The following is a 14,119-nucleotide window of genomic DNA, read 5'->3' on the forward strand; positions in this document are numbered from 1 at the left end:
TGTGTGAGTGTATGTCTGTAAAGAATTCTATAATAAAATCTGTGAAGTGGAAGTGTCTTTATATGTCTTGCAATTCATCCTCCTATCTTGGACTGAATATTTCTACTAGAAATAAAACTAATAACTTTATTAGGCAACTTACTCTATTATTGAAAATTTTTAATGTCTAAAAATTCTTTCCATTATTAAAATAAAATCTGCCTTCCTATAATTTCTGCTTTGTGTCTTAGTTCTAGTCTTTGGAGTTACTCAAAATAAACATATTCTCTCTTCCACATTGAAAGCCTTAGACTTTTAAGTTAAAGAGCAGTGTGAAATCATTGAAAATATTTCCCAATTTTCCAAAGGCAATCTAGCTTCTTTTCTTTCTTCTACATAATTAGGATGCCTGGTTCATTTTTCATCTCCAGGGCCTTTCCAAGATATAGATATTGATGGACTAACTCAATAGGCTATCCATTCAGCTAAAGATCATAATCTGAACAAGATGCATTCTTAATCCAATTCTTTTCCCTGTGTAGAATGTTAGGCCAGTCTTTGAATGAATATGGATGTAATTGTAGTGGCTCTGTAGTATTTGGGGGAGGTGTCATTTAAGAATTTTATCCATAAATAAAAGCATATTTCTTGCAAGGAGACCTCAACATGGAATTATATAGTCATTTTACAAAATATCAGATAAACAGCCCCAATGGGGCATTATTATCCAAAAAAATATAAAATATGCATGTCCATGCCCATGCCCAACCCTAGAATATAGATGCAAGCTTCTAGGGAAGATTTGGGAATACATGGACAAAAATTACAAAAAGAGTGAATGGATTGTAATCTGAAATGATAAATGTGGTACCCATATCATTGAGATTACAGACTCATCAAAACATTTCAGTCATACCTATATGAAAAAATAATATGTTTGAAAACAGTTATCATGTTTTCTTACCTCATCAGTTTTCTATACTAAACATATTTAACTCTTCTGCTTTTTATGTAACATAGATTGTAAATCTGGCACATCATGAATATCCCTCTCAAGATGCATTCTAATTTGTTAGCCTCTCAATTAAAATGTTACATTACCTGGATGTGGTGTGACAGGTATGTGCAATGAGAGATTCTGAGCAACGGAGTTTTAAAGGTAACTACTGTGATCTAGATTTAACATTTTAGTAAGAATCCACATTACTACTTAATCTGATTTGACTCATGTTATAACCAGATTCATGGGGGCACGGAGACTTCTTAAAATGAATTTTGGCTCTGTTTTAAAGAGAGAGAAAACACTGTTGTCTAGCCTAAAGGGTAGATTCAAAATCACATGCTAGCCTTCTGAAATACTTACTGGTACATTATGGAGTCAGGGAACAATAATAATCTAGGGAAATTCATTACCAGTGCTCTGGGTCACATTTCTTACTTTAATTACAATCTTTATTTGCCCATTCTGTTCAGGCCCTGGCCCTTTGGCCTACACGATTTTGCGTGGCAAACACAGTCAATAAGGTTATTTTTTGGATGTGTTGCTGTACTTTTGTTTTGTCCGGTAGGCAGAAGGCTCATGTTTTTGAATGATATTTGGCACACGCTGATGTGCAGTTTGCTTGTCCCAGGGTATCAAATATCGTTTTTGTATTTGCTACATAGCTGCCAACTCATGCATTGAACTCTTGCCCCGCTATCAGCTTTTCTAGTATCGGATCTGGTGTTTTCATTTGGGTTTTTTGTTTGTTTCTGTTTCTTCATCTGTTAAGGGTACAGCGGCAGGGAGAGGAGAGGTACCAGTTGTTACTGGACATCTAGACATACACTTTCCTCGAGGTTCTTGCCATTTTGATCTGCCAGGGTTGTAGCCACACACTGCCACTACCTGCAGGGAATGACCAGGGAAGAAGTGATCAGGTGTATGCAAAACATAACTTTGCATAAAGGAGGAAACATGAAATGGAATTTTTGAAATCCTTTTTTGGTTTGTTTTGTCTTTTTTTTTAATGGTGGGTTGTCCACATGCAAGAATTGCTCGTTCATTATAACTTTCTAAACCTTGCTGCAAATGGTTATTAGTCAGGTTTAACACACCCTGGCACAGCATTGATAACATATATTTATGTTTCATCCTTGAATCTGCTTTTGCACACTCCTTTTTCACCTGCTGAGTTTCTTTTCTGCAGCAAAAAAAAGGGAGAGAAATAATTGATGATGGTAGAATCTGGTTTACATTGTACAGTTTCATAACAGTAACTAAAATCTGACTGTCAGACATGTTATGTGTATATATTTGCAAAATCAAAAGACATTTTATTATTATTATTTTAAATATGTTAAAGGCAAAAGAAATCACTAGAAGATGTTTTTCCCATTTAGATGGATAGCTTAAGTCTGTGTTAGGCATTTCAAAATGAGATTTTTCAACTGCTACCAAGTTTGCCCTGTTGTGTTTTTGAACAGAGATGAAACATGAATCAGAACTGCATGCAGTATTTCTTGTAATCAAAATCTCTTTCCCCCTTTGATGTTTTCAGGTGGCAAAGTGACAAGTGCCAAGATTCAGAACTGACTTTTCTCAAAGCATTGGCTTTTTGCCTGATTGAGAAAAATGGATATAAAGGACCGAAGACACCGCTCTTTGACCAGGGGTCGGTGCGGTAAAGAATGTCGTTATACAAGTTCCTCCCTGGACAGCGAGGATTGCCGAGTGCCAACTCAGAAGTCATACAGTTCAAGTGAGACCCTAAAGGCCTATGATCATGATACCAGGATGCACTATGGAAACCGTGTTTCGGATCTGGTTCACAGAGAGTCAGATGAGTTTCCAAGACAAGGTATGTAGAATAGACCTAACCATTTGTGTCTGTTTCTCTTGCCTTATTTCTAGAACAATGGTGTATTGTGATATCACTACAGTGACAATCTGGTTTGCTTTGTTTAGCTAACACAATTTGTGAAAATTGAGAGGAACTCATAGGTTTCTGAGCATATAAGTGTTAGAATTTTAGTTAAGATCACTATCTCCTTTCTACCAACATACTGAATTAATAGAGAAAAATTTCATGTAAGTTTGGATCCAAATTCCCTTTGCATGTAGATTTGGGGAGCATTCCTACCAGATGTTATGCAGATCATGTTGTGTGATGTAGGTGGAAGCATGACTTTTGATACCTCAAAACTAGAATTTTGACATTTTCATTTGTATTTCCTTTCTTTGCTTTTGTTAAAAAGGAGTAGCTGTTGGAGGTAATAGGGTTACTAATTAGTTCTGAGGAATTTTTGTCCCCATTCCTGACAATGGAATTATATTGAAGCATTGAAATGAAGAACTAGTTCTTTGATTGCTTCATATTGCTACATTTAATTTCATAAAATTTAGAAAAATATATATATGTTTATTTAATCAGTTAGCATCATCACAAAAGCTTTAAAAATCCACACTGGTTATAAATTTGTTTCCAAACAACATATTCTAATACAAACTGTTGCCTGTTTAGAATGCCTGCAATATTTATATCTCACAATTCACCAGGGAAACAGTTAAAACTGTGTTTCTGTTGTGATTGTAGACCCTTACTGCATACAGTTTTGCTTTTATCTTGTCTCTCAGTTTCTCAGTAGTCTTCATGTAAATGAAACACATTCTGTAGTTCTAAGAGAAAAAGAAGAAAAAAAAATACCCATCAACTTGAAAATTGCTTGATGTCAGGTGTCTTTGATCAGCTAGATGTCAAGTCGTTGACTACATTAAATTCTCACCTGACCCTAAAAAAGCACATAGTAAGAGTTTTAAATTCTCATAAATAGAAGGATTCACAACTGCATCTTTTAAGGTGGCATTCAGCTTCCAGGATGCACAGTTTAAAACAATCTGTTTTGTTTTCCTATGGCAACAGTTCAGTGAGATGCAAATGATTGGAAAGGTGACACATGCATTCATTATATTATACTTTCATTTTTTACTTTAGGTTTGGTCACTGCATGATGGAGAACGTCCTTTTTAAAAATATCTCTGTGCTGAGTTTGAAATTTTTCTACCCCAGTCAAATTAAAGGTGCTTTCTGGCAAATGTTTGTTATATTACAGTGGATTGACCTAAGACTGCTTTCCTTAGTTAATATTTACATCAAATGAAACCAAGACCATGGCTTTTTATTTTCTTATATGCCCTTGTTCATTCTGTTTAATCTTGTCCCTTCTATCGATAATAATGGGAATTTCTTGGGCAGAATAGGCCCTTGAGCTGATAGCTAGGCAATTAACAATTCGCACATGCAGTGTGTTGTTATTGAGCCCATATTTGTTTGTGTAATGTGTTTGCATGAATTAAAAACTGCAGTCCAAAAGTAGAAATGAAAAGGCCCCAGAACGTATTTGCATATGCAAGTGCAATTTCCATCTGAAGACAACTATGAATTTATGCATGAAAATGTAGTCAGAGTCAGAGTGGATCCTCTTTGATGGGTTCTAAAATTGAACTCTGCAGGAAGTCAATAAGCACATATTAAGAGAGAGGTAGAGGAGAAGTTATCCTGTGAGTAGCAAATGCAACTTTGAACATAGTCACAACAGAAAGGGTTAAAACAAAATTTGTCTGTTAGCAAATATGATAATTTTAAAATGAAATAGTTCTCCTTTCTTATTCTGGTAATGAAAGACCAAGATAAGCTCAATATTTTATTAGTTTGGATATATGTTCTCAATTAATATAAAAAACTGATCCTGTGAGTTTTTTTCACTGAAAATCCAGGATACTTTGACACTCTAACGAATCTGTGATCTTATTGATAGCTATCCACCTCTTTATTCCCATGCCATGAAATGCCTATCCATATCTTCCTATAAATCTTCCAGGAGTCTACCCATTATGCTGCCTTCCTTCTTCATGATCTGTTGATATTATGAAAGTACCTACATTGTATATCTGTTATCTCTTACCTTTGCTTTATTAATTATTACTAATTACAGTATTGATTATTAATAAAGTCATTATTAGGAATGCCCTACTACCTTGATGACATTTTTATGCTTCTATTTGATATTTCTTTATTGATTAATGTCTACTGGACTTTTTTGGCTACTTATAACATGATTTCTTTAGATCTTTTGCCATGGTATTCCAACAACATAATTAATAGATGATATTTTTAAAGTAAACATAGTGTAAGGCATATAGTAGATGCTTAACAAGTATTTGATGCCTTGCTGAATTATTATTATTATTAATATTATTATTTCACCAAACATGTGATTTCACTGGTTTAGAGAAAGTAAGGCATATTCTTGCCAAACCAACTCACCAATTTCTAGTCACACAGAATTATCTGGTTGACACTGAGAAGCTAAGAGTTCTTTCTGTTCATGACCATATAGCCAGGATGTGTCAGAGATAGCATTTGAATTCAGTTCATTCTAATTCCAGGTCTGGTCTTTCTCTACAAATGTCAATCTGGCTCCCTGTCAAGGTCTTTATGTAGGTCTATGAACTTGGACTTCATTGTTTATTTTTAATATTTTGTGAATTGTATTTCAATATATTTGGTTTCCTTTCTAGTTTTATAAATTTAAAAACATCATTCACCAAACTGCTAAAGGTATCTATAAAACACCCCAAAAAAATCCAGATTGCCTGTTCTAGAAGAAGATTACTATTAAAAAGAGATGCTCTTTTGCAGGAAAGAATCTCAAGGATACCAAAAGAAATATACAATGCTAAAACATACACTCTAACCTATCTTTTTGATCCATTTTGAATCAATTAATTGTCTACCTACAGTGTCTTTTTAAAGAGATATCTGCTGATCAGTAAGCTGGTTAGTTGTCCACTCACTTAGACAAACAGCTACTTTATAATCTTAGAATTTAGTACAGTTTCTGGCACATGTATGGACTTTATATATACTGGTTGCCTGAGGATCATATGAGATACAATTCGTAAAACATTTAGTAAGATCATAGATTTAGAACTGCAAGGAAACCTCACACTTCCCTTGCTCAATCCCTTAATTTTACCAATAAGGAAATGGATTTCCAAATATACTTAATGATCTATCCAGTATCATACAAGTAATATACAGCAGAGCAAAGACTTGAAGACATATTGCCTGTTGGCTGCCAAACAATATATAAAATCTTCATCCACTTGGATTTCCTTGTGGATGGTTAGATTGAACTCCTTTAGCTGATCATGGATTTAAAAATATGAAAAACTGGAAGACATCAAACATTCTGGAAGAAAAACATGGTTGTCATTAGCAAAATAAAGCCAATATCAATAACTCCCAATCCATCTTTACAAAATATTTATGAGAATTGTTTATAAGGAACTTCTTTCAAACTTCCTCAATGAATAGCCTATGATGTATCATATCTTTTTGTTTACACACTTATCTGAAAGCTGCAGACAATGAAAAATTCCATCTTGTTTATTGCTTTGAAAAAAACCAACTCTTTGAATGAGCAGAGCCAAATGATACATGAAAAGCTCTTTCCCTACAAGATCTTCCATGCATATTTTACAATTGTAAAATATTCTTTCAAAGTGACAACCACAAAGTTAGTATTGTTTGATGACCCCGATGTCTGTTAAACAAGGCATGGAATACTATGCTATGCTTTAACAAAGGATGTCTGACACTATAATATATGTCCAGTGCAGAGATCAGGTGGAAAAACAGTGCCTTAAAGATGGTGAGGTGATCCAGATATTCCTATTTACAGGAAATATTGTGCTGAATATATCAAGATGCAAAATATTGTAGATTGTTCTAAATGAAACCTATAATCACCCAACAGGGATAAGCCTGAGATTCAGTAAACTGATTATATAATAAACTTTTTTTTTTTTTTTTTTTTTTTTTTTTGCTGAGGCAGTTGGGATTAAGTGACTTGCCTAGGGTCACACAGCTAGGATGTGTTAAGTGTCTGAAGCCAGAGTTGAACTCAGGTCCTCCTGACTTCAGGGCTGGTGCCCTATCCACTGAGCCACAAAGCTGCCCCCCATAAACTTTTTTTTTACACAAATCTGTTATGTAATTACTAAACATATGAAAGGTTTCCAGTTCACAGTTCCAGTGTGTTATCCAGATCCTACTTTCTTTCTGGTAAATATTCTAGGATATTGCATCTAAATTCTGTTCTTTTTTGTTTTTACTTCCTAAAATAGACTATAATAGAATTTTAGAGTTCAAAGACTATTACATATTATTTCACTCACTTATAAATTTATACACTGTTAGAGTTGAGATGGACACTTAGAAAATTATGTGACCTTAGCAAAGCCACTTAACCTACATTTGCCTAAGTTTCCTCATCTATAAAATAGGAATAATAATGATAATAATAATAGTCCCTACTTTGCAGAGTTACTGCACAATCAAATGAGATAATATTTGTAAAGTACATAGTACAGTGCCTGGCATATGATAAGTATCATGAAAATTTTAGTTACAATAATGGCTGCTATTATAATAATTCTATGTCATAGTTATTAATATTATTATTGTAAGAGTGCTGGATTTAGGATTGGGAAAACTTGAGTTTTTAATCTGGCCTTTGACATTTCCTAAGTTGTGTGAATCTGAACAAGTCACTTGACCTCTTTGGGCCTCAGTTTTCCTGAAGAACTACGCCCAGGATATAGATACTTCTCTAAGTTATTTCTTCATTGCATTTATGAAATCATGATTATGGGAACTTCTCCCAAAGAATTCAGATCACATCTCGCTTTTCTTGTGAATCCCTTTTCCACATGATTCAACAAATCTACCACTTGTAGGGCTTTGAACAAGATACCTAATTTCTCCATGCCTCGATTTCCTCAACTATACAGTGGAGGGGGGAAGTTGCACTAGATCTCTGAGATTCCTTCCTTTCTAGATCTATGGTTCTTTTGAGTGTGCTTTTCCTTTTTTTCACCTTGTAGGAGACATGGTTTGGAAATATTGGAAATAAATAAATATGTGCATTGTGTCAAGTTAAAAAGACTCAGGAAATTAAATTTCTGCATAGTCGAAGGGCTAATCCTTTTAAACTGTTTCCACATTAAACCTATTACATAGTATGTCCTGGGAAGTAGCATGGCTCATCAACAAGGAAAAAAATATAAGAACTAAATTCTCATCTCAAATCAGCTATTAAATTTCATTATTTCTCCTGATAAGTGATTTTCTTAAACTTTCCTTGCTTTAAATTGTATTATGTGGAAAGTAAAGACTGATTTACAAATACTACAATATTTTCACTTCAAAGAAATCCAAGTGTAATTTTTCATTAATAATATTATATAGTAGAGATACCAAGTTGTTTCCACTTGAAAAGTGGAAGAAGAAAATAGAAAGAAATTAGCATATCAAAGGTCATGCAAGATAGATCTTATATGCACAGTTTGTGATTCCCTGGTGAATGGGAAGCACAAGAAATTGCCAAACCTCAGTAACAGCTGGCCCCCATTCACCTACAACTCTTTATTGTTGTTCTCCCTCTAGTTCTCTTTTCTCTGTGTGTGTCCTATCACCTCTTCAGGCTCCAACACTTCTTTATCACCTGTGCTTAGAAAATAGGCCCACAGTGTGAGAATGCTGTTTTAAATTGACATCATTAAACCAGCATATCCTTTCTCCCAGGATCATTCAATGTGACACAACCTAGAAGGATAGTAGCCCAGTTATTAATCTGCTGTATGATATGGGACAAATCCCTTAACATTGAGAATCTTAGACTTCTCAACTATAAAATAAGAGTATCAAAATAAATTATCTCAAAGGCCCTTTCTAACTAAAAATCTGTAGCAAAGTTGCTGTCCATGGTAGCAGTAGTTGTTAACTATGAATAGGCTATACACAATAGGCTATAATGTTGAGACTAGTTTTCTGTTTAAAACAAACTAACTCTTTTCCAGGGAAAAGAGGTAGTATTAGAGAGATAAACAAGATTGAATTAGTTTTCTATACCTTAGGCTATAGTTTAGCATTGAGTCATGAGTATTCAATAGGAAAGATTACTTTCATTTAGCCTGTGCCATATCACTTTCTGAATCATGTTGCCAAAGAAACAACTTTCATGAGGTCTTTTATTTACTTGAAAGAAAAAAAAAAGTTCAATATTTATGGTACACTTGGTCATGTTTCTGGTAGTTTACTACCTTATGGATAAATTCCTGACATTTGAAGTTTAGAAATTATTTTCTTACATAAAACTTATTTTTGTTCCAACATACAACTTTATTTAGGAAATTCCTTCTGTAGAAACTTCATCCCCTAATGTACTTTGAGGATCTCATCTGTAATGCATAGTCTACGACAAGAGTTCATAACTAATTTTTAACATCATGGAGCACTTTGATAGTCTGATGAAATCATGGACACTCAATTACTTTTAATAAATTTGTAGTTGAAAGAAATTCTAAATTTTAATTTAGATTACAAATGTAACTTTTCCTCATCCATAGTCATAGATTTCCTGAAAACATATATGTGTATTCACGTAATCTTTAGGATATCAAGACCCCAGGATAAAAATCCATATTTTAAATTACTTGAGAGATTATATGAGTTGCCCATGGACATACTGCTAGAATATGTCATCACTGGTATCTGAACTCAGTTCTTATTTAAATTTGTATTTACTAGACCATGTATCTTTCAGATCTGTTTGTGTGGAAGCTAGCATAGCATAAATTGACCCTATATTCATTAATTTAACATAAATTTTGAACCTGTTGTCATCTAAGAATTGACTCATTTTCAATATGTGACAACCTTTCAGAATGATTTTAAAGGCTTTTTTAAAATTAGGTCTCAGATTTATATTCCATAAAGTTTTATGTCTAAGGCTTAAGCCATTGTTTTTTTTAAAAAAAGACTATTTTTGTTATTGTTGCTTTTTTGGCTCTAAAATAATTAGGATGCATAGAAGTATATGCTTCATTCAGCCATTTAAAAAATCTAAGTTTTAACATTTGCTGAAAAAGAATAACTTTATCATGTTCTGGTCAAGTTTTTTTTTAATACATTCTTAGAATGGTTGAAAGTGACCTTGAATGGGTTGTTTGCAGTTAACTCTTCATGCCTCTAGACAGGACTTTACTTAATGTCATTTCAGGAAGATTCTATGGTTAATCCTTCTCTTTGAAATCTTCAGCAAAGGCGAGCTTGCACCCTCCCTGCATAGCATAATCTGGTGTCTTTTTAATGTCTAGCCTAAATTCTTCCTACTGTAATGAAAGTGCACTGTTTCTTAATCTCATTTTCTGTAAAAATGAAGGAAGGCTGCTTACCCCCACCCATATTATGTTCTGTGCTGAGCAGAAATGTTTTTCCTCCCTCTATTTGTTTCCAATGACTGGCAATGATTCTGACATCTTCAAATGCAGAACTGCTCGTACAGCTTGTTGATAGGGTGTGTATGCCTCCCTACGCACCATATCTTTTGCTTCCAAAGATGAGAATTTCTCACACATCATTTTCCTATTTTTAAAAAAAGAATGATACCATCTAACAGCAGTCATCCTGTGCTGACATGGTGTAAGAAAGATGTTAGGAAAAATTATTTAGAAAAATACAAATGGGCTTGTTAAAAAATCCTTTCTCTAAGGCAAAAAGCCTACTTGGCAATGTTGAATATTTTTAATTCATTTAGACCTTTTGACAAACTTTATTCAAATGATCATTTTTACTTGAGTATTATATTTACTAAATTAAAATTAGGCCCTTTCTTATGAGTGCCATTTCTAGAATATTCATCTTTTTCTACTATTTGGCTTTTATTATTTTGATGTCTGCATCACACAGATATACCATTCTGTTCAAATTCTGCTTGTCATTGCCTACCATTCTTCAAGGGTTGTAACTTCTTCAATAAAATCAACATCTGGGTTTGCCTTTTCTTTCCTAAATCATTTCCTGCCATGATCTTTGGTGACTTCAGCAATTCATGTCGATGACCTATATGAAGCTCTTGTCTCGTCATTTCACTCTTCTTTATCTCCACTCAATAGTATATCTTCACACAATGAATCTTATCATCAATTGGCTCTGCTTTTAGTCTCTTCTCTCCAATTGCCATATATCTGTCAAATTAATCCATCCTCCATTTTCCACTTGCCGTATATCTATCAAATTAATATTTCTAATTCCCAGGTCACCCCCCCCAAGCACATCCCTCTTATCCCTAAGATAAAGTAGAAATCCTTTGGTTTGACCTTTATATCCCTTCACAGCCTGACTCTTTACTATAGACCAAGTTCATATTACTACTAGTCATATCTTCTGTCCAAAGTAGCCTAATTGCTGATGCCTGTACATAACCTTTCATGTCACGTTTTTGTGACTGCACAAGAAAGCTCCACACCCCTCTCCTTCATCTTTACCTCTTAGAATTCCTGCTGGCATTAAAGGTCCTGCCTGAATGTTACCTCCTACAGTAAGTTTTTCCTTGGACTCCTCTCCAATCAGTGCCCTCTCCAATAAAATTATTTTTATATTTGCTTTAAATATATTTAACTGTACAAAGTAACTTCTTTGGAGGGAGAAATTGTTCTTATGAGTTATCTTAAATAGCACAGTACTTGAAATATTATGGATATTAATAAATATATGTCTAATCAATTTACACTGATTTTAGCTAATTCTTACTGCACACTCTCCTCTGTTATGACTTTCATTTCTACATTTTAGACTCTTTAGTTGCTCACCATCTCCCAGTTCATCAAGTTTTGGATGAGCTTAACATGACAGATGGAGGACTATAAACAAAATAGGGTGTAAACATTCTAATGATGCCCCGGTATGTGTGTGTGTGTGTGTATATATATATATATATATATATATATATATATACACACATATGTGTGTTTATATGTGTATACACACACTGTGGCACATATATATGTATAGATTGTATAAATACACACACACACACATATATATATATATATATATATATATATATATTACACACATCTCTCATATATTTTGTCTACACTCACATGCTCTGGGTAGGTTTACTTAACTGTAACCTTCTATCACCCTGGTAGGTCTAAATTCCCAAAGATATACCACCAAAACCTATAATCACTTGCTCAGGGTGCTAGGGATTATCATGTTAATGGGAAATACACATCCTGTATTTATCATTCTAGTTCCTGAGTCCCTATCCAATATACAGTCTATATAAACAGATACAAGATAGTATATACACAAAATATAATATTCATACAACCCAAAATAATTTTAATTTTTAAACAAAATTTTCTAACAAATATAAAAATTATATACTATAAACAAATATATTAGAGCAAATGCAAAAATAATAAATATATGACCATATATACATAAAGCTTAATCACACATGAAATGCACTCTATATCTATGGTGAAAGCATGAACAATCACATATGGGATCCTGATAGGGAAATCGGAAGCACATAAAGGAGAAAATTTCATGTACTTAGGGTAATGTACATCTCTGAACATCTACACTGCATGAAATTGCTTCTTTGCTTGCTACTTGACTGTTAATCCTCACCATATTTCACCCTAGAAACTTCATTTCTCTTCTCTTCTCTACTCAAACAAAGCCTTTATAAGCTCTTTCAGTAAATCATCATTTCTTAAAAGAGTGTTGAGAAAGTGTTAACTTTTAATGAGAATAGTAATTTTCTGTTAAGCCAGAGAACTATAAAGACCACCACACTAGCTATCTCTAGTCTATATATACCAACATATATGTTTATTTGCTTATCTAAATACTGAATTCTCCAATCAGAAAAGAACTCACAGTTTGACCCTTTAAACTATCTCAGCTGCAAAACACCCTGCACTTTTCTTTCTTAAGACAGTTATGGCATCAGAGAGCAATAAGTTATATTAAGAAGTCTCACTTTTTCTTTCAATTTAGTTTTTTCTCTCCAATCTAGTAAGCATCTGTCAAGTACCTACTATGTATCAGCCATTGTGCTAAATCACTGTGGGTACAATTAAAGCACACAAATTCACTGCTTTCAAAGAATTAATAATTTAATGAGGGTGGAGGAGAGATAGGACAAAAAAGAAGTTGGAAAGCATGGGCAGCATCTTGTTTCATAGAGATAAAACCAGGTAGAGCAGCAGGTGCAAAGTGAAAAATATTAGGGATCACTTACCTTTCTAGTGGTTGACTTCTACCTGCCATATCTCAGACAGAACACTTTTTGAACCTTCTCCCCTTGTCTTCAATTTTTCTCAAGTTTCAAAATCTAGTTTCTATATCTTCAGTAACTTAGTGATATTGATTTTGACTTTCTTTTCATTAAAAAGTCACAATTCTCCAAATTTCTCCTATCAAGTCAATAGTATTTTAAAAACCATACTTCATATATGAATGTTATGGAATATTATTGTTCTATAAGAAATGATCAGCATGATGATATCAGAGAGGTCTGGAGAGACTTACATGAATTGATGCTAAGTGAAGTGAGTAGAACCAGAAGAACCAGCAACAAGATTATATGATGATCACTTCTGATGTATGTGGCTGTCTTCAGCAATGAGATGTTTCAGGCCAGTTCCAAGGATCTTGTGAGGAAGAGTCATTTGAAACCAGGGAGAGGATTGTGGGAACTGAGTGCGGATCACAGCATAGTATTTTGACCTTTTTATTGTTGTTTGCTTGCATTTTGTTTTCTTTCTCAATTTTTTTTTCCTTTTTGATCCAATTTTTCTTGTGCAGCATGATATCTATGGAAATATGTATAGAAGAACTGCACATGTTTAACATATATTGGATTACTTGCCAAATAGGGAAGAGGGCAGGGGAAGGGAGGGAAAAAATGGGAGCACAAAGTTTTGCAAGGGTGAATGTTGAAAATTATCCATGCACATATTTTGAAAATAAAAAGGCTTTAATTTTAAAAAAGGAATCTTGAGCACCCAGGCAAACTTGTTGACTCTTGCATAGGGCTCTTTATTGGTCTCCCACCTCTTGAAGGAGAAGACTTCTCTCTGGGGCTGCCCAAGTCCTTCATTAAAAATTTTGGTTAAGCAATAGTAACCACTTGATAAGAAAACAATGATGAGGTGGGATCTGTGAATAGTGTCCCAGGCATGGGAGGGAATTTGACATTAAGTGTGCTAAATCATAAAACAAATATCTCAATC

At 33.8% G+C, this 14,119-nt stretch overlaps 1 protein-coding gene across 5 annotated transcripts in view; it reads left to right on the plus strand.

Moving 5' to 3' along the window:
- The window catches only part of TENM2 (teneurin transmembrane protein 2), a 1,351,165-nt gene that overhangs the window by 344,052 nt on the left and 992,994 nt on the right, over positions 1–14,119 (plus strand). For all 5 annotated transcript variants that reach the window (XM_003756806.2, XM_031949416.1, XM_003756801.2 and 2 more), the window contains exon 3: positions 2,520–2,819. In XM_003756806.2, coding sequence (XP_003756854.1) covers positions 2,594–2,819 — 226 coding nt within the window. In that variant the 5' untranslated portion in view covers positions 2,520–2,593. The remainder of the gene's footprint in view (positions 1–2,519; positions 2,820–14,119) is intronic.

Source organism: Sarcophilus harrisii, chromosome 2 (assembly GCF_902635505.1).
Source record: "Sarcophilus harrisii chromosome 2, mSarHar1.11, whole genome shotgun sequence".
Classification (NCBI taxonomy): Eukaryota; Metazoa; Chordata; class Mammalia; order Dasyuromorphia; family Dasyuridae; genus Sarcophilus; species Sarcophilus harrisii.